Here is a 26,143-nt window from a genome sequence, read left to right on the forward strand (position 1 = left end):
ACATGTAAAATGATGTAAAATTGCGATGTTCCCAAACGGTCTCCATTTCAAGCATTACGATCAATGTAGCTTAACCTTGGTGATCGGGCGAACAACTCTGCACTAGACGTCAACTTTCAACCGCGCAGTAATGAGATCCTTTGTTCAGCAGCACGCAAGCGCCGCCGCCAATGACGAGTCAGCGCGCAATCGCAGTACCTGCCGCAGCCAATCACAAGTCACCGCGGCGCACGAGATTTGAACTTCGCCACAACAGAGCCCGCGCAATACAAATTCAGCGGCCAGCGGCAGCTTTCCCGCCCAATTCACTCTTGCTTCGCCAACCGACCAATCACAAGCAAGTTGGTTTCCCGCATTCGCACACAAAGGAAATCTGCATATAAATATACCCGCAAGTCGCTAATTAATTCACTCTGAATGCAGCAGTCGACCAAGAAGCACCTCACTCTCAAGCTCTCAACAAGGATCAAGTCAAATCAAGCCAAGCAAGCAGCTGAAGAAACATCCTAAGGAGCTCAGCAAGAAATTGGCGTTTTTTGGATCAAGACCGAAGTTCAGTTTCCCGTTATATTGGCACCAAGGTCAAGCATTAGCGGTCATCATTACACAGAACGAAGCAAATTCATCATTTCAAGCATTCAAAATTATTCACCTTCCAGTCATCTCTATTTCGGACTCATACAGTTTGTATACCACCTCCAATTTGGAGAAGCCGATTCTTCGGAATCTGGAATAATAATAAGTGCAATAGCACATAGCTCTCAATATTCAAACCCTTCTGGTTTTCCTGCTCACTGCAGAAGCCGGTGTACTATACGCCTGGTAACCCTTCAGGTTTCCTATCCAAGGATAGTAGCCGATTCACTCTGAGTCCGGTAAAAATAAAAACTCCAAGCAGGATCTCTTCCAGATCATTAAATCAATTTGACAGTCACCTCAAATCTTTCTCTTCTCACTCTCATTTTCCGAGCCAAGGCAAATTGGGGGGTCGCTGCGGCTCTTCACTTGTCTCGCTTCAATACCTCATATCCTATTCCATCTTTTCTTTCTTTCCTATCATTTCTACAATTGGTCCCTCGGTAAAATTCACTTTCAACCTTTAGGTCTATTGTTGTTTTTTCATCATTTTTTTGAACCGTCACTCTTCATTTTTTGGTCCCTCGGGCCGGATTATAACTTGCATATTTACAGTCCAGAATTAATTCATAATGGTGAAACGACGCAATCTTCATTCTCCTGAGGTAAATGAAAGTGAAAAATTAGCAGACTCACTTCAGAAAAAACGAGATATAGTTTTTTCTAGGGTTAAGGCCATAGAAAAAACATTCAATGATGAGCTTTCAGATGAAAATTCTGAGCAATTTAAACCTTTGTTCGATCGATTGTCAGGGTTCCAGGATAAATTCGATCTAATTCAAGCAGAATTAATAGGTCTCAATTCTGATTTACCTATTAATTCCAAAATAGACATCGAACAGGCGCAGGTAGAATTTGACGAGACAATACTTGCAGCCGAAGTCCGTTTTCTTTCGCTCACTCCTAAAACATCGAAAATTGAGGTATCCAATAATCATAGTACTCATGTTAAAAGTCATTCATCCTCAAATGTTAGACTTCCAAAACTTGAATTACCTCAATTCACTGGAAAATTAGAGGATTGGAGAAGTTTTTATAATTTATTCATGGTCTCTGTCCATAATGTAAATGAGTTAGCGAAAGTTAAAAAGTTCCAGTACCTTCTCACGTCATTGAAGGGCGAGGCACTGGACTTGGTAAAAGGGTTAGACATCACCGACTCAAATTATGATGTGGCTTGGGAAATATTATGTCAGCGCTTTCAATGTGAAAGAAGGCATATTTTTCATCACTTCAACGGGTTGCTTGACTTGCCAGAAGTGAAGGATGTCCAGCAAATTCCTTCACTTCTGACAAAATACAGGGAGCACACCCAGGCATTGGAGGGCCTCGATCACAAACTGTCCGAGTACTCTTCAATGCTCACTGCAGTCATGGTACAAAAGTTAAATAATTACTTTCGAAAACGGTTTGATGATTTTCGAGGCACGGAAACGAAATATCCCACCATCGATAGCCTAGTGGATTTCCTCGAAAAAGAGTGCCTTCAATTAGATGGTTCGGCAGCCAAGTCAACTAAGCCGAAACACAAGCAACCACCATCAAAGCAGACACTCACGGCCTCAGTTAAGCCGAAACAGAATTCGTCTCAACAAAAATGTCCATGCTGCACTCAAGACCATCCCATTTATTTTTGCGAATCATTTTTAGCTAAATCAATCCCTGAACGCCGATCATTCGTCAAAGAGAAAAACCTGTGTTTCAACTGTATGAAATTCAATCACTCCAGTTCGGTTTGTAAGAACCAATACACCTGCAAAACATGTCATAAAAGGCATAATTCACTTCTACACTTAGAAGACACGTCAAATCAAGATTCATCAAAACCTCCCAAGACAGCTATGGTTTCCAACTCAAAACCAAAGGAATACGCATGCATTCTAGGAACTGCTCTAGTTCTAGTCAAAGATTCATTTGGCGGTTATCAACCTGTCAGAGGACTCATCGACAGTGCTGCCATGTCTACATTTATAACTAAGCGCTGTGCAAACAAATTGGGTCTAAAAATCCACAAAGAAGCGCCTCCAATTTCAGGGTTAGGCAATCAAGCAGTCAATGATATTCATGGTACTGTGGAATGTGAGATCAAGTCTCGCATTGAATCGCAGCCAGTGTTCACATCAACAGCAACAATAATGACAAAAATCACCACCGATCTGCCAAATATAAGTCTTCCCAACACAATGAGCAAACCTCTCAGGACATTGTTTTTGGCGGATCCAGAGTGGATGAAACCAGGCCCAGTAGATCTACTTATTGGAGCCGACCTGTATCCTCACATTTATGATGGCAGAAAAATCATTCTCGATGAAAATTGGCCAATAGCGCTAAGCAGCATTTATGGATGGGTTATGACGGGCAAATTTAGCGCCCCGCATGACGCAACACGCATAGCAGCAGTGACAACCTCAGAATCAGCACCAATCACGGCTTTGCTGTCCATCAATTCAGAACCAATTGAAACTTGCCTTCGACGACATTGGGAGATAGAGGAACCCCCGTCAAGGCCAGTCAAAAGTCCAAATGACCTCTTAGCTGAGGAACTTTTCATGGAAAAACACGCAAGAGATGAAATAATCGAATGCGCCGGTGAATGCAACATGGAGCTGAAAAAGTGGTCAAGCAATGACCCAGAAATATTGGAGGACTTGCCGGAGTCCAATCTCAAAACTCCAGTAGAATTTTCAGATGCAGACAGTTCCGAATCGCTCCTCGGATTACAATGGCAGCCGAGCAGCGATATATTCTCATTCAAGGTTGAGAAAATCACACCGGTGCCTCTTGAGCTTCAAGCACAGTGGAAAAAGTACACCGAAGAACTCATCAAAATTTCCGAAATCCGTATTCCGCGTCATGTGTCTCTGATCAATGGAGTAAAATTTGATCTTGTCGGTTTTAGCGACGCCAGTAAATTAGGATACAGCGGCAATGTGTATCTGAGGGTCGAAAGCAGCTCCGGTGAGGTCAAAACCAGCCTTTTAATGGCGAAAACTAAGGTGGCACCGCTCAAACCGATGAGCATCCCCAGGCTGGAGTTGCAGGGGGCGGCGCTATTAACAGAGCTACTAGATGCTGCTCACTACATATGTTCAATGGCTCATCCAATCAGGAAGGTGTTCGCCTATTCAGACTCCACAGTCGTCTTATCATGGCTCCAAACTCCTCCCTACCGGCTCAAAGTATTCGTCGCTAATCGAGTTACTCGAATTTTAGAAGTATTAACACCTCAACATTGGGGGCATGTCAAGTCTGAAGATAATCCGAGCGATCTGGCCAGCCGAGGCTGCATGCCAGACAGATTGGCCGACAACAGTTTATGGTGGCATGGACCAAAATGGTTGCAAGAGCCAGAAGAAAAATGGCCGAAGTTGAGTCCATTTGACCCAGAAAGCAAAGCAGAAATCATCGACAAACTACCGGACATCGTCACGCTGGTACAAAATAAACAAGAATCATGGGAGGAAACTTTCTTAAAATCATTTTCAGGATTTGTTCCTCTGCTCAGAACCACCGTTTGGATGTTGAGATTTATCCATAATACCCGGCATCCTACCCAGAAAAGAACTGGACAGATTTCCAGTGCGGAGCTACAAGAAGCCCGGCACTGGTGGATAAAAATTATTCAAGGCAAAGAATTTAAAGCAGAGATCAGAACACTGAGCGAGAAAAAAGAGAGCCCGGCCTCTTTATGCAAACTTCGTCCTTTTTTAGATGAACAGGGATTATTGCGAGTCGGTGGTCGACTCAGGCACTCAGACATGAGCTACGACTTCAAATTTCCTATTTTATTGCCTAAAAATCATCATTTCACTCAACTGGTAATCGACTATTATCATGATATGACACTTCACGGCGGTCCCAGCTCAACTTTAGCAGCAATCAATCAGCGATTTTGGATAATTAATGGGCGTGCTGTGGTCAGATCTAAACTTCAAAAGTGCATCCAGTGCTTTAAAGTCAGACCAAAATTCACGCAGCCACTTATGGGCGATTTACCAAAATGGAGGGTTCAGGCAGCATATCCGTTTCTCAATACAGCGTGTGACTACGGCGGACCATTCCAAGTCAAAGAAAACAAGCTCAGAAATGCAAGGCAAACGAAGGGGTATCTAGCCCTATTTATTTGTATGGCTACTAAAGCAGTACACCTGGAATTTGTAAGCGAATTGACTACAAAGGCCTTTGAAGGCGCATTAGCTCGATTTGTCTCTCGCAGAGGATTATGCAAAAATATGTTCTCTGATAACGGTACCAACTTCGTAGGAATGAATAACTCTTTAAAAGAGCTATATGCATTCTTAAAAACTAATGAAACAAGCATTGCTGAAAATCTAAGCAAAAAAGAAATCAATTGGCATTTTCAGCCCGCTTCCGCGCCAAATTTTGGTGGACTACATGAAGCAGGGATAAAATCCGCAAAACATCATCTCAAAAGAATCATGGGTACTCAAATTTTCACCTTCGAGGAAATGACTACACTCGTGACTCGAGTGGAGGCAATAATGAACTCTAGGCCGCTCTGCCCGCTATCAACAGATCCCTCAGATATGGACGCCTTGACCCCAGGTCATTTTCTTGTCGGTCGCCCACTCAACGCCTTACCCGAAGAAAATCTAACAGAAACTCCTTCTAATCGTGTGGATAGATGGGGCTTGATAAACAAAGCCAGTCAACATTTTTGGCAAACATGGAAAAATGAGTACATCAACTGTTTGAGGCAGCGATCAAAATGGACTCAAGAAACTGATCCAATAAAAATTGATGATCTCGTCATTATTCAAGACAATAATTTACCTCCTCAGCAATGGAGATTAGGACGAATCACCAAGTGCTTTCCGGGCCCTGATGACGTCACACGCGTCGTCGATGTCAAGACCACCACGGGGACTTTACGGCGCCCAGTTTCCAAGCTTTGCCGCCTCCCCATAAGTTCAGACAAGAACCAAATATGAGCTTCTAAACTAACAAATTTTAAAACACTTCTCTGTTGAACGCGTGCTCGTTCAACGGGGGGAGTATGTCTGATTTCCCCTTTATAAAAAATAATAATTATTATAATAAATTCTAGACATCAATTTCTCAGCATTCTCAACTCATATCAGACCAATTCACAAAATTAAAACGTGTAAAATGATGTAAAATTGCGATGTTCCCAAACGGTCTCCATTTCAAGCATTACGATCAATGTAGCTTAACCTTGGTGATCGGGCGAACAACTCTGCACTAGACGTCAACTTTCAACCGCGCAGTAATGAGATCCTTTGTTCAGCAGCACGCAAGCGCCGCCGCCAATGACGAGTCAGCGCGCAATCGCAGTACCTGCCGCAGCCAATCACAAGTCACCGCGGCGCACGAGATTTGAACTTCGCCACAACAGAGCCCGCGCAATACAAATTCAGCGGCCAGCGGCAGCTTTCCCGCCCAATTCACTCTTGCTTCGCCAACCGACCAATCACAAGCAAGTTGGTTTCCCGCATTCGCACACAAAGGAAATCTGCATATAAATATACCCGCAAATCGCTAATGAATTCACTCTGAATGCAGCAGTCGACCAAGAAGCACCTCACTCTCAGGGCCTCCGTTTTGCGTATTTTAGGACGCAGTGCGTATTTTATGAAGCCGCGCGTTCCATTGTGCGTCTTGCGTATATTAGCGTATTTTATGTTGAAATTGCGTATTTTCGTATTTTTTTCCCTCTGATACTCGGAGATTTGACAACACCAGACTTGCTTGACCAATAGGCAGGCTCTTTTGAGCAACATTGTAACCAGTGACGAGGTTGTTTTTTGTTGCCGCCATTTTGGATCCCATGTTTAACCCTAAATGAAAGTTCCTTCTTATATACTATGGGTCAAATTATCAAAATTTCTTATAATTAGGTAACTTTGGGCCTTGAAGCTTTTGCTTAGTAAGGGGAGAAAGATCCCTTCACTACTTACAATATATGTATGGCATCCGTTTTTGGTTGTACTGCATACACTAGGTGACTTCATACATATTGCTTGAAAAAACATTTTTTCTCCAAATTTCAACCATGGCTAAAATTGAAATACAACTTGAATGTTACATTCACAACGGCGTAATTTTCTCGTACGACCTAAGCAATTAAAATACTTATTATCTAAAGCTTAAAATTTGAAATTGGCGCTCAGCAGTAGTCAGCAGTGACGTTTCTAACCTCAAGGTCATGACGTCATGACGTTGCGTTGGCGTATTTTGCAAACATTTCTCTGGAATTGGTGCATTCTTCGCGTTTGATTGGCGTATTATATGACCAAGACGTGCGTCCCGTGCGTATTTTATAAAATTTACACGCGTTCCATTGGGCGTATTATATCAGTGGGAGGGGCGTTCCATTGCGTTCCATAACGCGTATTATCTGAATTCTCACCGCGGAAGCACTGCTCACTCTCAAGCTCTCAACAAGGAATCAAGCCAAGCAAGCAGCTGAAGAAACATCCTAAGGAGCTCAGCAAGAAATTGGCGTTTTTTGGATCAAGACCGAAGTTCAGTTTCCCGTTATATTGGCACCAAGGTCAAGCATTAGCGGTCATCATTACACAGAACGAAGCAAATTCATCATTTCAAGCATTCAAAATTATTCACCTTCCAGTCATCTCTATTTCGGACTCATACAGTTTGTATACCACCTCCAATTTGGAGAAGCCGATTCTTCGGAATCTGGAATAATAATAAGTGCAATAGCACATAGCTCTCAATATTCAAACCCTTCTGGTTTTCCTGCTCACTGCAGAAGCCGGTGTACTATACGCCTGGTAACCCTTCAGGTTTCCTATCCAAGGATAGCAGCCGATTCACTCTGAGTCCGGTAAAAATAAAAACTCCAAGTAGGATCTCTTCCAGATCACTAAATAAATTTAACAGTCACCTCAAATCTTTCTCTTCTCACTCTCATTTTCCGAGCCAAGGCAAATTGGGGGGTCGCTACGGCTCTTCACTTGTCTCACTTCACAACCTCATATCCTATTCCATCTTTTCTTTCTTTCCTATCATTTCTACAATTGGTCCCTCGGTAAAATTCACTTTCAACCTTTAGGTCTAGTTGTTGTTTTTTCATCATTTTTTTGAACCGTCACTCTTCAGTAATATTTACGCTAGGGATACCCTTCATCTATCAAACGTGTTGTGTGTTTGATATACTGTATGTACATACATATAATGGGTTCTCAGCTGATGGAACGACGTATTAACTGTCTCCTAGGTATAGGAAAACCATTGTAAACCTAGAAAATTCGGCTTCTCATTCTTAATATTATAACAGGTAAAAATTCAAATTTATCGCAGCATGAATGATTGTAACGTTTGACTTAGTTGGATTACATTTTGCAATAAGGAACCACTATTTTTGGCTCATTTTAGAAACAACATATATGCCATTAATTTCCCTTTGCAGATACGTACTTTTGTGGAAGAGGCAGAGGTAGTGGTTCCTTATTGCAAAATGTAATCCAGTTCATATAGTGCGTTTTGAAAATTTGAGCTAAAAGTACCTACCACCCGGTAGGTACCGAGTTGACAACAGTTGATCAATCGAACAGGAGCTGCATATCGTGGGATCAAAAGAGCTCGGTATCTCTAAACGGTGGTAAGCGGTACTAGTCAACTTACACACGGTAGTGCGCCTTCATTTTCGTGTGATACTCCGCAATACTTCCGTGGCGGAATAGTTGCGCAGAGCGCCTTCAAGAGCATCGCTTCGACTTGCTCGCAGAAGATCACGATTACCGCAGATATAATAAACGTCTTGTTTATCATTATCATGTGTCTTTCCAAACGATTTATTTCACGTCAAATGCTTTCTTATTTCTTAACGAGGAACGTTAACAGGGTGTCTAGCACCAGGATTTTCCCGATTCTATCAGGATTTGAGATCAATCAGAATTTAATCCCGATTTCATCCGGATTTGAGGAAAGATCGATCTTGAATTCAGGATTTGAGAAAAGTCGGCCGTCCACTTATTTTCCGTCCTATCCGTCCATTAATGTTCCCCGCAAAAAATCAGGATTTGATCAGGATCATGATCTGGAAAAATTATGAAATCAAGATTTAGCAGTCAAAAGTCAGAAAAAATCAAGATTTCCAAAATGAAAAAAAAAACAAGTAGAAAAATCCAACATGAATATGTTGGAAAAGCGTGCCGAATAACTAAAATGTTGGACACATACCTACTATTTTCACGTCTTTGTTATTTGCATCAATTGGTACTTTTTGCTAAATTTGGGAGAAAATATTGATTCATGAACGTTGAATGTAAATTGATTTTAAAGATTCCGTCCAATTATCTTGATTTTAAGCTGATATGCGGCATTTCGCACGACCGTGATTTGGGCGAACTGCCGTGCATCGAAATCGCGTTGAGTTAATCTCTTTGGATTTCGAACTGTAACTTCTCTCCTATTCGGCCGATTTTTACAAATGAGGTCTCTTTTTATTTGCACTTTAACGGAAAGTAAGGAAAAACTCGCTAAATAGACGGAAAACAATTTTTGTGAAAATTTGGTGGATCCTGGCGTCACGGTGAATGGTTAATCGGGCGTGGAAGATAATAGGTTCGACGAGGCGACCCTCTCCTCGCCGTCTTTTATTGCCTTGCTCGAAACCTGACACCCAAAGCTATATCGGGAGATAACTGCAGTGGTTTGAGTGGATTTCTGCAGGGGCCACGGTTAGTACATGGTATAAAGAGTCACGAGGCTCATCACAGATTGCACTTGCAGTGCAAGACGCTCATTGGCTAAACAGTTTTGGCGGGAAAGAAGGTTCTAGAGTTGAGTCCTCCGAGCGTAAGAAAGCTTCTATGAGGTTTTTGTCAAATGAAATAATACGGTTTTGACAGGAAAATGTTCTCAAGGGTTCCCAATTAGCAGTTCATTCGGTTTTTTGGTAAGAGACCATCAGGGCTTGACAGTATAATGGTTCAAAGACAAGAAAACGGGTCCGAGGAAAAAAATATTTGGACGGCCCGTTGAATAGCATTGGTTGATCGGTGTGCTGTACTATGGTACATCCGAGTGATTTCAAAAAGCGAGCCCTACTGGCACGCTTAAAAACTAGACACCCTGCACACTGGAAAAAAAAACACATTAGTCGTCTTTTTTTATGTCGTCGGTCGCTTACCGATGGCATCGCTGTGATTGCGACTGATGGTTACGCCCATTTTTCTCTATCCAATCACAGACAACTTGACTTTGTTATGGCGCGATGTTATGGATTACGCTACTAAAAAATTGTTAGAGGTTAGGTTTCACTGATGGTGCTCCATGGAGACACTCCGGACTCGGGTGACGAGTGATTGCGGCTGATGGCGTCAAAGCGTCACGTGACTGATGGTCTAGCTCAGTTTGACAAACTAAGCTCCGCCCATTTCTGATGGCATCAACGAAACAAAACACGAATGATTGCGCAGTGACGGCGACTGATGGCGACCGATGGCATAAAAAAAGACGACTATTGGATCTAGAGTCCAGACTCTTGAAAACATTGACAAGAAAGAAAATACTCTTGTTTCAATCAGATTTAAGCTTAAATCAAAAGGAAATCCGCTCAAATTAAGAGGCTGCGCTCTTGATTTAAGCTTAAATCCGATTGAATCAAGAGTATTTTTTCTTGTCGATGTTTTTAAGAGTCTGGACTCTAGATACAATGTGTGTTTTTTTTTCAGTGCAACCATTGAAAATTAACAACCCATTATATTTCCAGCACTTTTCAAGCACCCTCCCAAAAAATCAAGTTTTTTCAATAAGACCTGGAAAAGCAATTTCAAAGTCGAGCTTTCTTCCAGGACAAAGAGTCGGACTGTACATCAGAACTTCAACCAAATCCACTCGCAGAAATTGGCCCTAAGTCCCACTCGATTGTTTTCCACTCGAGTGTGTCTCCAGAGCGAAGTTTGTTTCGGCGCCGAAGTCTGGATGAGGGATTCGTTTTCCGGGCCGGCCGGTCGTGTCGAAGTGCGAAGGCGTGACGTGCGTCGCGGTTTCGGAGCGTGCCAGCCCGGCCCGGGCCAGACCGCGCGGCGCCGGCGATGCAATGTCGGAATCCCGTGCCCGAGGGGAGGGAGGGGGGGGCGTCCGTGTCAATGTTGGCATTAGTGTTGGCACTGCATCTCCGGATCAATTAGTCATTGATTTGATTAATTTTCTCCGCGCGCCGTTCCCGTCCGCCTCCCCCTCTTTCCCGCGTTTCCCGGGTTCCGGAACAACGTTGCCCAACGTTGGGAAACAGAATCGACCGTGACAAACACTATCTCAAAATGCTTTTCAGCGAAGAAAGGGGTTAGGATCCCTCGGTGAAGACCAAAATACATGATATCTTCTGGAGAACCACTGAAGCGGGTGAGTGTTTGAAATGAAAATTACGTCCAAAACTTTCAACCCAACTTTAATGGGCCAGTTGCGCTCGTAACAGAATCGCGTTTTGGTGCTTGATTCTTATAAATAGCTTAAAGTAATAAGATTTGTGTAAACGGCAACTTTCTACGTTGAATATAAACCGAGATATCTCCCTTTTAAAATTTGGTTCTTTGACGTCATCCACCGCGGTTGGGCGTAACATGATATGTACCGCGGTAGATGACGTCATTAATCAAATTTTTCAAGGCGTGATATCACGGTTAATATTCAACGTAGCAAAAGTTTCTGTTCAGACAAATCTTATTATTTTTAGCTGATCTACAAGAATCAAGCATCAACACACGATTCTGTGACCAGCCCAACTGACCAATTGAAGACGCGCACTTGAAAATGAAAGACTTAAAGCATTAGGATTGCGTAAAAGAAGACCAAAACTTCACCGAACTTGAAGCTGGCCCCGGTGAAAAAGTATAACTTTGATTATGACTCAGAAGCTTCATTTACGTAAATCTCCCTCAACACTCGCATTTAAGACAATCGCCGAACTAAAAAAACTGCTAAAGACTACCCTCCTTTTCGTTTTATATAGCCTATTTCATTTTTATTAAGAACCGCCCCCCCTCCCAAAAAAAAAAATAATTCCCTGCACTAGAAAAAAGAACACATCGGATCTAAAGTCCAGACCCTTAAAAACATCGACAAGAAAAAATACTCTTGATTCAATCAGATTTAAGCTTAAATCAAGAACCAAGCCTCTTAATTTGAGCGGATTTCCTTTTGATTTAAGCTTAAATCTGATTTAATCAAGAGTCCATTTTCTTGTCAATGTTTTCAAGAGTCTGGACTCTAGATCCAATGTGTTTTTTCTTTTTTTCCAGTGTGGATCAAGAAAATACCCGGCAAAAGCACACAAGGGCGCGTCGATGTTCGCTAAATCCATGTTCCCAATCTTTGTTTCGGTGGCTGGCCTCGTCGCTGTTGAAAGTGCTCACAGTTGCATTTGTCATCGGCCCCGCGACGCGCGACGAGATGAGAGCGAGAGGCAACAAGCTGCCTCTACAAGAACGGACGCTTGTTAATTCCGTCCGTAACAGATGCTACCTGTTTCCTCCACCCCCGCAACTCCCCCTCCCCCCTCTCCGCGCCTCTCGAGCCGTCTCGGCCCCCGGATCTTCCTCCACCCGCCGCGCACTGTCACTCGTCCTGTCGCTAAATATTTGCACGGATTCACTGCTCGCTCCGGCGAGTTGCCACTTCGACTTCGGGGAGCTCTCCGGGAGAATTGCGAAATCCGTGAGCTTTTCTCAGACTCGGCTAGTTTTTTGCACGAAAGCTTGATGGGTTGTTTTTGAGCTTGCACTGGAAAAAAACAATTTGGATCTAGAGTCCCGACTCTTGAAAACATTGACAAGAAAAAGGACTCTTGATTCAGTCAGATTTAAGCTTAAATCAAAAGGAAATCCGCTCAAATTAAGAGGCTTGGTTCTTGATTGAAGCTTAAATCTGATTGAATCAAGAGTATTTTTTCTTGTCGATGTTTTTAAGAGTCTGGACTCTAGATTCAATGTGTTTTTTTTCCAGTGTGCCGTAACTGCCATCCTTTTGACTCTGCTTAATTTATGGTGCGCAATCGAGGGTCCAGTACAGGGTGTCTAAGAGTCCGGAATTTCTGGAAAGTCCGGAAATAGTACTGATTTTTCAAGGGCTGTACGGAAGTATTGAAAAGGTGCGGAAATTCCGCAAGAAGGTCCGGAATTTTTCCAGTTTTTGTCATTTTCGTCGCAATTTGAGCGAGGAATTCGAAGTTTGAAATTTTTCGATTTTCGTCAAATGGAGGCACTGAAAAAGTCCTGAATTTTTCTGTCGAGGAGGCACTGAGTTTCTTAAGAATGCACTGAAAAAGTACTGTAAAAGTACTGATTTTTGGCGAGCCTGTTTTAGTAAACACACTGCAGTACCGAAAAACGTTGATCAGAGACAATATATTTTAGAGACCTATCACTGACAATACGTTGCTTCCCGGACGGAGGAACGTAACCCCATTCCAAGATTGCACAATTGACTCTTAGCATTTCAATTTTGTACAAGAATTTACCCGTGCAATTTTTGTCCAAAATTTTCCTGATTTGTGTATGAGGTCAGAAAAAAATTAGTGAAATTCTAGCTAAAAATGCCCAAGATTCTCCCTGTAAAATGCAATTTGCGAGAGGAAATTTTGCATTATTGAAATGTAGTGACGTTCTTTCATGGGGGAACGACGAATATAAGCAATGTAATCAGGTGAAGCAAAAGTTCAGTTCGGAGGTCAGCGCTATATGGCAAGAAAAAGTAACCGCCATTTTATGCAATGGTAAGCAGAAATCAAAGCAACTCAAACGTGCAGTCAATATTTTTTGGTCAATTTTTCTTATGGTTACATTGATGATCAAATCTTTGGGTTGAAAATTTGCAACCTCGTAAAAAATCAGGTGCGAGCCGCCAGGATCGAACCTGGAGATCTCAGAGTAACCTACGATTTAGGTAGATTTAGCCAAAAATGTGGTTGAGCAACCAAGTCCTCTTGGTTGATCTGACCGAGAAAGAAGTAACTCAACGCAACCATAAACACGGACATTTTCAAAAGTGTGTCCGCTGTCGGTCATTTTTTGCTGATGACAGTCGATTTCATATTCTTCCAGAAACATGGCAACGGTTCCGGTCCGTGATTTTTCACGCGTTCAATTTTGTCTCTATTTGTAATTTTCTCCGTGGCCCCTAGCCGCGGCCGCGACTGCTCCTGTCTAATTAGCTTGTTCTCTTGCGATTCATCTATCTTGCCACCCCCAGGGCCTGTCCCGGTTCATCTGTCAGGAATGTCACCCCTCCCCCCTCACCTTTGTTCATATTTTGTGCTTCCGCAGAAGGATCCCCCAATTATTTTTACGCTTTCCGCGAAGCTTGTCCACCCGATCGTTTTCCAGCGATAAGCACCGTCGCACGATGGATCGAGTCAATAGGAGAGGTCGGACAAAATTTGGAAACTTTAAAAGCTTATAACTCCATTTATACAAACTTTGAGTTTCCAAAATTGGTTCCATTGGTTTTCTCGTAAAATTTTCCTCTAGGAAGCACCCCTTAAAATTTAAAATGTGACGAAATAAACATCTAAATTTGCAGTTTTAGTCAAAAATTTCATGTCCGACCTCTCTGATTGACTCGATCCTCTGTGCGTCGGCGGAGTTAAGTTATTCCGTGCGACGTATTCAAACTCCTTGAGTTTTTCGTCTGCCGACCTCAGGATTTTTATTATCTAGCCGAGGAATCTTTAGTCCCGCAGGGCAGGAACCCTTCAGCAGCAGGGATCAACCGGCGAAGTGCACTTTATGTCTGAGAACTCTGAAAATGAATGGAAACGTGCGTGCATTTTACGAATAGAACCGATGATTTCGATCGGTTTTTAGATTCCTTTTTTTGCCTTTCTTGAAGCATTTAACTCTTGAAAAAGTTTGTATTTATCGTATGTTGTCAACTTAAGAGACTATACAAGATCATTAGGTTGAAATTAATTGCTGACTGAAGAATTTTTTGCTTATACTGTCACTTTACCTTGGTTACAAGTTCTCAAAAAAGCGTGATAAAACCTGGAAAGTTTTTTTTGTTGACTTTTGCTTAGCTGTTGAAGGTGGCAGGTCCCTGTTTGACCTTGATTTCCTTGTCCTGGCAAAACTTTGAAATGATTTCAATCTCGCCGTTAGGCCTTATAAACTTAAACAGGAACAGCTCAAATTTTTTCATTGCGTATGCTAGTAGCAAGCACTTGTAAGTCAAAAACTTCGAAAAATTTGCTAAAAGTCCTCACTTTTTTGGTCCTAATAGCGTAAAAAACGTTTCAAAACCAAAGAAAATTGTCGATCTTTCCATGCTAATGCTAACGTTAATCAGGTAGATTAAAATGTTGTTTAAAGAAGAAGTAGGAAAGAGAATTGTGACAATCAGCAAAATTTCTACTCAAGGTGGCACAAGGAAGCTTTTCATAACAGTCTCAAAAAGTGCATGCACGCAGTACAAGTACAATTCAATTATTGAAATTTTACGAATGATAATATTTTATTTGAAAATCAAGCCTGGAATTAACACACCGTTTAAAAGATTGCAAACTCGGTAAAAATTGACTTTTACGTTCTAAGCCTAGCGGGCCGATTATCGAAATCGATAGACATAAAGTAAACATAGGGAGTATGGAGGGATCCCATAGGTTGAAGTGGGTGGCATCTGTAGACTAAGGAGAGAGAATGATGGACTAACTATAGGGTCCCCGTTAATAGGGTTGCCGTTAGTTAGTCCATTACCTACCTCTTTTGTCCATTGCAGCCACCCGCTTCCATCAAAAGGGTCCCTCCATACCCCTTTTGTCTTCTTTGTCTATCGCTCTGGTCTGTCAATTTCAATAATCGCTTCCCCGCTGTTCAGGAGTTTGAATGAAACAAATATCACTTTCCGAGTGTATTATAGTAATTGCAGTTCCCGCGATGCGGAAGGAATGAGCGCTCACGGAGACAAATGATTTCATACTGTGGCGTGGAGTGCTTTGCGACGTATCAATCGATCTGTCGTTTAATCCCATGGAAAAGGATCGATATACAGGGTGTTCGCAATGAACACCTTAAAAATCGATTCTTTACCATAGCTTCAAATGGAGAAATATCGATAATCGATCATTGACGCTTCGCCTCTGCTCATCCCGCGTACAAAAAGAGATCATGATATCTTTCCTTTGCTCTACTGCTGTTTTGCTCGTTCCTTTGTGCTGAACAGAGCACAACTCGAAAGCCGTCTGGTAGGTGCACCATAACTCTCCGAAATGGGCCGCGGAACGCCTTGAAAAAAAGGAGGAATGGACGGATTAAAACGGAAGAGATCCCTCCCAAAAAGAGGGATTCTGAAGAGAAATAGCGGGGATTTGCTCCGAGTGGACAGTGGACAAGACACAATTCGGAGCGGTGAACGGTATATCAAGAGATTAGTCCGCGGGAAACAACGCGAAACAAAGGAGCTTATATATCCGACGTGCCATTTTCGATGTTTCCCCATTTGAAGCTGTGGTAGAGAATCGATTATCAAGGTGTTTGTTGCGAAGACCTTGATAATCGATACTTTTCCATAGGTTTAAATGGCAAATCAATCGATGTATCGCAAAGCACGCCACGCCACTGCGTTGTAGACTTTCATTTCAGCGTACGGCTGGACCCGAGTTGTTTTTTGCGACGACATATTCGTACGGTGTCGTATTCTGTCGTGCCAAGGAAAAACGCCGACCGAGCATTCGAATGTTGCCAATTTTTCCCTCGGAAAATATCTATTTTTGAAGAAATTTATTAATATTTTCCCTTGAAATGTTCAGACTTTTTAGATCAAGTTTCGAAGAAAATCCCCGAAAAATCGGAGGAGAAATATTCGCAAATTTTCATGAAAATTCGTCGATTTTCGAAGGAAATGTTGCGACGCCTACACTGGAAAAAAAAATCTCGGTGTATTTACTAAGAAATAAAGGGTAAAATTACCAAGAATTCAGGGTTCTATTTGATCCCAGTTTTTTCTTGGTAAAATTACCATTTATGGAATTGGTAATTTTACCGAGAATCTCAGTAAAATTATTTAACTTTCTCGGTAATTTTACTGGACCTTGGTTAAAAAACGCCAATATTTTTTATCGACTGTGGGTAGAATTACCGAGATTTAAAATGGCAAAGTTACCGGGGAATTTATTACCAATAAAAGTGGTATTCTTACCTGAAAAAAACAGTAAAAAATACCGGTTTTTAGGTAAGCTTACCAGTTCTGTCTTGGTTAAAATTACCAATGGATTGGTAAAAAAAGTGAGATGGTAAAGGTACCAACGGACCTTGGTAAAAACGCCGAGAATTATTTTTCAGTGTAATGGCTCATATCACTGAAAAAATAATGCGCCTTGTCCGAGAAAGAAACAAGGATTCTAGTCTCCCTGACAAGACCGTCTTGTTATATTTGATCCACAAGGTATTCTAGTTCATGGGACCCATACAGTCTTGTTCAGGGAACAAAACTTCCTTGTTGTATAAGTCAAAGAGTCTAGTCACGGTAACAAAATGGTCTAGTTCTGGGGAACAAGACTTGTCTTGTCACATTATTTCGGAAGAAATTAAAATTGCAAAAAAAAATGTCACAAATTTATATGAATTGCACGATTTATATGAAAATATATTTGTTCCCCACTTCCTTCACTCCTCTTACACAGAAGCGTCCCATCCGACCTTTCAAATTTTACCGACCTGATCGGGATATGAACGCGGGACCATCCGATAACGGACCGAGTGTTCTCCTGACCGAGCTACCCAAGCTAGTTATTTGGGGAGTCGAATTATAAGTATAAGTACAGTCCACAGAATTAACTTTTTCATTTTGTTGGTATCTCAAGTCTGTGGAATGCGTTAAAGCATCTGATTGTTTGGTTTTTTTCTTTTTTACCATTTACTGTTTACGAAAAGGAATTTACATTCTACATAAGATAAAAATGGACAATTTAGAACGAAAAAATTTGTTTCTTCAAGCGACGGTGTTTCCTTTGTTCCGTATTTATGATTCTAATTTTTATTTTTATTTTAAATCATGATAATGATTATTATATATATAAATAAATCAAACGTTAAAAAAATAATTATATAATTAGATACATTTGATTTTAAAACCTTACGCACGAGCGATTTATTTTTAAAACAGAATTATGAACTTATTGTTTTTACATTTTCATTTAAACATCTAGAAAACATTTTCGGGGACAAATTATTAAGCGTAGTTCTTAAAATACTCTTTCAAAATATATAAAATAATACGCTCTCTTTGAATTTGACCATTACTCGCGGTGAGTAGATAATCTTGTCACAGTGACAAGACTATCGAGTCCGGTGGCTCAGAAACCTAGCATATAAAACAAGACTGGTCTTGTTGCATTGACAAACGGGTAATTTTTTCCCAAACAATAACTGAGTTGTTTGGCAGACTAAAAGTCTTGTTCCTGAGACAAGGCAGGTGTTTAACAAGTTTATCTTGTCTCTACGGCTCTACTATTTTTTTCAGTGTACGGTGCTCTTCTGCAGCACGGCAGTGTTTATTTTGTTATTTTTTGAGGTGATTGGGCATAATCCGTTGTGCTTACGGGAGCTCTTCCTCCAAAACTTGATTTTCTAAAGGTTAAAAGCTCATGTGGAGGGGCTGCCGTTCTTTTTTGGCTGAACAGTCAAAACCTGCTGAGATGTCTTGCTTGTTCGATGCAATGTAGCGCACGCCGCTTCGACCACGACACACTGGGAAAAAAAAAAAAAAAACACATTGGATCTAGAGTCCAGACTCTTGAAAACATTGACAAGAAAAAATACGCCTGATTCAATCGGATTTTTGCTTGAATTAAAACGAAATCCGCTTAAATTAAGAGGTTGGTTCCTGATTTAAGCTAGATTCTGATTGAATCAAGAGTACTTTTTACGTGTCGATGTTTTTAAGAGTCTGGACTCTAGATCCAATGTGTTTTTTGTTCCAGTCCAGAATCCAGAATTAATCACCTTACTAGTTAGTGCTTGACAAACAGAATCAAGATGGAAATGAAATTTTCTCAAATGTGCCTACTGTGTACGCAGTCAGGCTTTCGCACCTTGTATAACTCTATATATCCAAGGCCAAAGTTCAAAACCAGGCATCTCCGTTTGCGACGTTGCAGAGCTTTTGTCAAACTTTATTTTTTCTTTGGAATATTAGTCAACGTAATGTCTTGAAAACCTCCTTGATTTTTTTCTGTTATCAGAATATTCCGTATGCATTTCAAGTCATAAAGCTGGTTTTTTTTTCTCTTCGATAACATTAAACTTTGAAACATCGCAATAGAGATACGTAGTGTCGCTCTTTTGCCATAAACTTGCAAGCTGTATGCGTTCATAGATGTATCCTCCTCCGAAGTCGGTCTCCCAGTTTGAGAAGCCCTGCGAGTTGTGCAGAACATTCGGCTAAGCACGATAAATATGCACCAACTTTTCGCAAATACGTTCCGAGGCAAGACGGGTTGGGTGCGCCTTACTGCGAGCTTTTGTTACGAGAAAAATGCGCGCGAAAGCTCTGAGCCGTTGAACTCGCCTCGAAGATTCATTACTGCAGATAAACGCGCACCGGGTCCGAGGAACGGCTTTGAAGTTCGAAGCTTTAAAGCTCTGCTTTTGCGCCTCCGGCCGTGATTGCGCCAGGACGCAGCCCTCAAGTTAAACGCTTCGCAGGTCTAACAACTTTCGCCCTGGCTTGCAATCCAGGTCGTATTTAAATTATTTTGTTAGCGCTTTTGGACGGCACTTGCACTGAGAAAAATATTCTTGTGCTTGTGGTACTTTTGGTTAATATAGGAGGTGGAACACAGACCAACACACATTTTTTGTTGATTTTGGTGCAGTTTGCGGTGAATTTGGCGTAGACAACAATGGAGCCACTCGTTTTTTATTAAATTTCTTCAAGATAACTAGCTAGCACTTTCTCTTGAGATTATCAACTAAAGATTAGGGCTATTTAGTGTTTTACTTCCCGTAATAACCAGACTTACGTGTTGAAATTTCTCTCTATGTGGCCTGTTATTTTTCTGTGCTTCATTTCTGCGTTTTAGGACGACTGGCAAGGTAAATAGCGAGGTAGTAGGAGAGCAGAAGCTATTTCTTCCTCGCATGTAAAATTGTATTTTCTTTTGTAGTTATATAGATTTCTTGGAAACATTTTATACTTTTTCTTCCAATTTTTCGGTGGTGATTTTTGTTTGCAATTTAATCTTGATCATCTAAAACTTTTAAAAGAGATTTTCGTAACTTGCCTTAAAATTAATTACTTTTTCGAGAGACATTTGACATTGAGCGACAATTTATTGATGAATCCTCCAACATTCGTAAAAACGTTCAGAATACAGCCATTTGGTGGATGCAACTTAATTAACTTCGGTGTAGGGTTGGGTTGCGTCACCAAATTTGAAGGCGAACTGGCGGCGAATTCGTTTCCATGCGATGCGGCTAGGCGCGGTGGCAGCGCAGCGCTGGGCTCCAATCGTTACGCCGTATCTACCACCGCAACCTTATTCCATGACGAGGAGAAATTTTAGTTTAGGTATATATACTGCACTGACATCCTCCCGCCGGAAAACTTCCTCTCTGGGTTTATGAGTGGATTTTTTTAGTATTTTGGGTATGTTGTAGATTGCGGAGAAATAATCAGTGTGAAAGCAGCAGCGCAGAGGGTGACAACTGTGCAGTTATGTGAGAAAATAAAAACCGCTGGAAATGAATATAAATTGCCTCATAAATGACCATATTCCAACTTCTCTCGCAGTCCTTGTCCGCTGTCGCTGTAATTTCACCGAAATAATACGCGAAACTTTCTCATTGAATCGGGTAAGTTTTCTGGTGTTTCAGTTCATATTTTTCATATCACGATCTAACGAATGTTTAGGATTTCAAAGGATACTTCCGTGTTTATGTTCGAAATAACGTGGATTTCTTCACTATGAAAGAATATGTCACGCCAATATATGATATTTATTCCTGTAAAGCAGCCAAAAATTTCGTTAATTAGGAAAAATCGTCTGGAAGAGAAAGTACACCTTCGATCTGCACTGAGCTTTTGAGGTCAAAAGGTGTATGAAGCTCCAACCTTATCCACTGACATTTTGCAATTGCTGTTAGAAGAGATCATGTTCTAGGCACGTCTCTGGACACGAGTTAATACCTCGGGAACGAATATTACTTTTATCATGCTGTTTTGGCGAGACTTCGTGCCATCAACTTGGGAATTCCATCCTTTGATGTTCCTTGAAATTTTCGATGATCGGCAAGGTGAATTCTGATTTCCCAGTGGTCTGTGAAACCTGGATGTCAGGGAATTCACTGTGACCTGAAAAAGTCAGGGAATTCGATGAGTACGCGCATCGACTCAGCAACTTCAGCCGGCACCATCCAAGAGAGCCAAAATAACTGCCGGAAGCCATGTTCTATAATTTGAATCCCTAGAAATGGAAATTTTATCAAAAATTAAGCATAAGTCAGCGTAAATAAAAGGAAATATCTTGTTTTAACGTCGAAGGAAAACAGAGGAGCACCAGGTCATTTCAAACTTTTGAAGTCAGGGAAAAGTAAAAAAGTCAAGGAATTCTAAAAATTAAGAAATTATGGATAAGCAGTGTTTAAACCTTTTTTCTGTGTGTTAGAATTTAAAAAAGAGAAATATCGTCGACTTTCGAAAGGAAGAGACGTAACTTCATCACAAGGTTGCAAAATTGACTCAAACAATTCAATTTTTTACAAAAATGCATCAGTAGTTTTTGTTCATAATTTCCTTGGTTTTTGCATGAGATCAAAAGAAAAAACAAGCGGGAAAGCTCTAATACGTTGGTATTAGAGAAGCGCTCAGCATTGAGGGTCTGCCTGAAGTGAAGAAATATTCAACTTTTAAACCAATATATATTTACTTTATTTCAGAATTTGTATTAAAAACTAAATTACAGAAACTAAATTAAAGCTTTCTTAAATAGAATTTTTTTTTTTCTTAAAATTTGAAAATTCAAATCTATAAGTTTTCGCGCTTTTTTCGAAGAATGCCGTGGTTGGAGCTTCCTATAGTCATACTACTCGACATCAGCTGATAGCAAACAAAGGTTACCAAGGAAACCGTAAACGCGTAACAACTACCTACCGTCGCCAGAGCCAAAGACAAATAAGTCAAAGACACATAACCTAGATGTAAGCGAATTCTACTAAGGTCTCCGAATAAAGTTATCACCGGTGGAAAAGTTTTCGGAAATCAGAACGCGCATCTTGAACTTTCGAAAGTAATTATAGAATAACTATAAACCGCATAGCGAAGAGAGTTTTAGGACTGTTATTTATTTCTCACGCTAATTTGCATTTAGTCGTATTCACAGAGCTATTATGAGGTAATCAAAAAATAAATTTTCCTAAATGACGTTCCGTGCATCGATGAGTTGGTGCGCCATTTGACCGCTTGAGCGCCCTACTATACTAGAGCTCTAGTGGCAAATCGAAATCAAAAAGCGCCGCCTATCGGCTGAGCGCTTAACAGTGAAATTTTCAGTCAGCAATGCCTAAGATTCCCATGGTAAAAATGCAAATTGCGAAAGGAAATTTCGCATTATTAGAATGCGGTTAGGTACGTTCTTTCGGAAACGACGACAAGGAAGTTTCTACTCATGCGAAGAGATGATGTCACCATCCCCTATTTTTCAGCCGTGACTAGTTCGAGTCCTAGAAAAAGCGTGCCGGAGCGGCAACATCGCGAGTAATTTAATTTGAAGCCGCGGGCGACCCTGTTGCATATTGTTTATTCTGCAAAGTAAATAGTCGGCGAGGTTGGCATCGGTTTTTGATGAGGCGCACCGGAGCCGGAGTCAACTTCCGAACTCCCGGACGACCGGGAGGGGGGGGGGGATGACGACGACAGAGATTGATCGATCTTTCATAACGCTCAGAGAAGTTTTTAGAGCCTACCCCGCAAGTCGGAATGACATCGCCACACAGGGGGTGTAATTGTGGCCCAAACGGTCAAAAAATCAGACCCGTAAAGAAGCGAAGTCTCAGTCATCCCTTTCTCCAGAACGTAATTTATATAATCATTTGAGGCCGAAAATATAGTCCAAGTATCAATACGAACTTTAAAATCCAGAAAATATCAGGAACTATCGATTGTAGAGAAAAAATATTAGTGGAGTCAGGGTGTCTACTATAGTCCAGAAAGCCGGAAATAGTACTGATTTTTTAAGGGCGGTCTGGAAGTCCTAAAAAAGTGCGGAATATTTTCCTTCTTACCACGCGTGTTTTTTAATGAAGCCTGAAAAGTATGCAATCTCCTTCGCGTTCATTCTTAGGGTAGTGTTTGCTGCAAGATCGCGACTGCGCACTCCGATTATCTTCAAGCCACCAATGAAATTTTATGTCTACGTCATTATCGCGATTCAATCGAGAAATTTCAAATGTTCGAAATTTTTCGAATTTTGTCTAAGAAGGTACTAAAAAAGTTCTGCATTTTCTGTTAAGGAGATACTGAATTTCGTGGGAATGTACTGTAAAAGTACTGTAAAAGTACAGATTTTTGGCCAGCCTGTTGTAGTAGCAACCCTAGTGGAGCCCAGAGTGGTCAGATCAGTGAATTAGAACTTCTAGAAATAGCGGAATCTCAATCCCTCCTAACTCTATAGAAGAATATAGGGAAACATTTGAGACCAGAAAATACAGTTAGAGAATCAACGAAAACCTTAAAATCCAGAAAATATCAGAAATCTCGGTCAACCAGGAAAGTATCATAAGAAAGTAAGGACAAGTTTGGAAATGAAATCAAAGAATTATGATGGCTTTTCCCTTTTTTTTTCTTTTTCTTCTCCAAAGAAGGAATATCCTTCACGATAAACCTTGCGCGACTGATATTTTCGAAGAATAACTCGAAGAAATGTTTTTCTTTTATTTATTGTTCTCGACGTATCTCGGATTGACAACTGTGCGGCAGACGTCGAGCCAAATTAAGTTAACTCGGGCCTAAAAAGGAAGAAAGAAGGAAAAGTTTCCGCGGTTGACATAGGAGCCCTATGCCAAGTGCCATGCTTAATCAAGTTTTTGAGCGGGGTTTGCGTCTTTTGGTTGAAACGATCACCCTGGAGATGGAAGGAGCTACCTATCAAAGTTAGAGCCACCGACGAGTTTTCAGTACAGGTTTCAGCTCCCCTTAGCCCAGTATTTTAATCTTTGGACGATCAATGTTTTTATCCGCTGATATTGTGTCTTCACAACGGGAACTGGTCGATGATTGTCACCAACCAAACTTGTTGCCCATCTCACCGTTCAAGAGGTCTATTTCGAAGAAAGATTTCTTAAAATCTAACTACGAACAAACTTGGTTTTCGAAACTCGCCAACCCGTCCCATCACATAATTTAAGTAAAATTAACAGATCTACAGAAGTGAATAGCTCGGATACCACAGTCAGGGGAAACCACCAAAACATCAGGAAATCATTCCAGTTAAGGTACTTACGAGTCATTGCTGAAATTCGTACCCTCTTGCCCGGGCCAATGATTTGCCTTCAATTAGCCGGCTATGCAATATGACTGTCGTGACGCACGATTAGAGGTATCAGAATTTCGCATTAAGATTACGCAGTGTGTTGAAGGCGCTATTCTGTATCCTATTCGAGTTACCGTGTAAAATAATGTTGATCAAAATTATTCAGAATTTCGGAGTTTTCAATCGATTCGTAATTTTGAAAAATGCCCGATGAACATTATTTTGCATTCTAAGATATTTTTTTTGTCTCTAAGTCTTATTTCAAAAAATTGTCTTAGTTACTTCAAAGTGAGCCCAATCGCTCGGTTCAGATTGTGGTTTTTAAGTCTTCTTGCTTTAGTCATCGTATTCTCATGCAAAACTGAGAGAGTCGCCGTTTACAAGATCGCAACTTACTCCAAAGTGGCTGTGAATTCAATGCGTTTCGCGCGGATAAAATGAGCTTTCGTCGACGAACTATGAATATTCAAAATGAAGAAAAAGGTGCGTTGTCCACTGGTATTGTACATCGAGTGCACATGAGTACATAAATGAGTCCAAAAATGCAAAAAAAAAACGATTTCGAAAAAATTAGGCTCCCGCCCTCGTATTACAGCCACACACAAACTTGTAGCGAGGCTTGAAAGGTCGATTATCGATATTTCCCCATTTGAAACTTTGAGAAAAGATCGATTATTAAGGTGTTCGTTGCAAACATCCTATCTATCTTTACCATAGGTTTAAATGGTAGGTTAATCAATACATCGCAAAGCACGCCACTCTACCGTCTCAAATAGATCGTATTCGATACATCAAACAGGTGAGATTGTATCACTATCGATTGGTTCAACATGTAAACATATTATATCCTCAAAAGTCAATTGAGAAATCTGAGGGGACGGGTTTTTTGTGATAGATTTTTCATTCTTTTGGGTATCAAATGGCAATGTAAGGTGAAATTGTCAGGAATTTTCTCATTTTTAGCTTTTCCAACTGAACTCCTAAAATTTTTGTATGAGGTTATGTTCTATTGTTTCGAACCAAACGATACATCGAACCACATTCGAATACGATCCATAGACGTCGACTGCAACTTATTCAACGTAGCACCATTTCAACATCATTCGCTGCACGGAGCTTTTGCGAGCCCTCGCCCGGCGTCTGTCCATCCCCAGATAAAAATTCAAGCGGAGGGACAGTCCCTCGTCCCATTCGCGTCCAACCCCCCCCCTTCCCTTCCCCGCGCCAGTCTATAAATTACCGGCGCACATAAAATTCAAATAAAAATAAAAGGTAATCGTGGCTAATTCAAGCCGAGGCTGGAAATTGATAGTGACTCCGCGTTGCGGACGGGGCGAGCGAGGGAGGTCCGTCCCATTATTCAGATTAAATTTGTAGGGGATGTTTTTATGCGTATACGCGCGAGAATGAGGTGATTTATTGAGCCGGGGCCTTATCAGGAGAGCGTGCGTCGCGCACACGTAGGTACGTGCCGTGAGAAACGGGCCGCGGTTTGAATGATTCAGCGCCGGCGTTTATTTTCGCGGCCTCGTTCGGGACGACTCGAAAAGTGCTGTAAATAATTGATAGCGCCCTATTATTCAGGTTCTTGTCAGTGGTATCTTACTGAATGTTTTTATGTTTTATAAGAGGAGAACTTATCTTAATTTTTTTTTTTTTGGGGGGGGGGGGGGGGCCACTTTTTTGCACAGATAGGTAAGGATAAAGCCAGGAAAAAGCTGGAAAAGTGAGGCATAGGCGGACCCAAGGGAGACACGTAGGAGGAGCTCGCCCCCCCCCCCCCCCCCCACGTTTGTTGTTTCCAGTCGTAGTTAACCTTAAAATTATTATCTATCAACCCGTATTGTGTTGAAAAGTCCGAGATATATTCTGAAAACTTCTCAGAAAAAACGTGAGACCGTGTGAGAATTGCAATTCTAAGAAATCATAAGTTCTTTCAAACTTGCATTTATCGACGGTGTAGGTCCGCAATCACATATTTCATTTGCGGTGTCTGAAAATCGCCGCCTCTATGTTATTTTTTGAAGAGAACAA

At 41.2% G+C, this 26,143-nt stretch overlaps 2 protein-coding genes across 8 annotated transcripts in view; both read left to right on the forward strand.

The window, feature by feature from the left end:
• LOC109030972 (uncharacterized protein CG43867) overlaps positions 1-26,143 on the forward strand; it is a 259,857-nt gene that overhangs the window by 21,741 nt on the left and 211,973 nt on the right. The window lies entirely within an intron of this gene.
• On the forward strand, positions 1,683-5,588 carry LOC140224143 (uncharacterized). The gene has a single exon (XM_072297557.1). It carries the CDS (start codon positions 1,683-1,685, stop codon positions 5,586-5,588), a length of 3,906 nt encoding a protein of 1,301 aa, XP_072153658.1.

Source organism: Bemisia tabaci, chromosome 3 (genome assembly GCF_918797505.1).
Source record: "Bemisia tabaci chromosome 3, PGI_BMITA_v3".
Lineage (NCBI taxonomy): Eukaryota > Metazoa > Arthropoda > Insecta > Hemiptera > Aleyrodidae > Bemisia > Bemisia tabaci.

Bases quoted from the DNA above. Each gene is read 5' to 3' on its own strand.
- LOC140224143 (XM_072297557.1), top strand. From the start codon at position 1,683: ATGGTCTCTGTCCATAATGTAAATGAGTTAGCGAAAGTTAAAAAGTTC.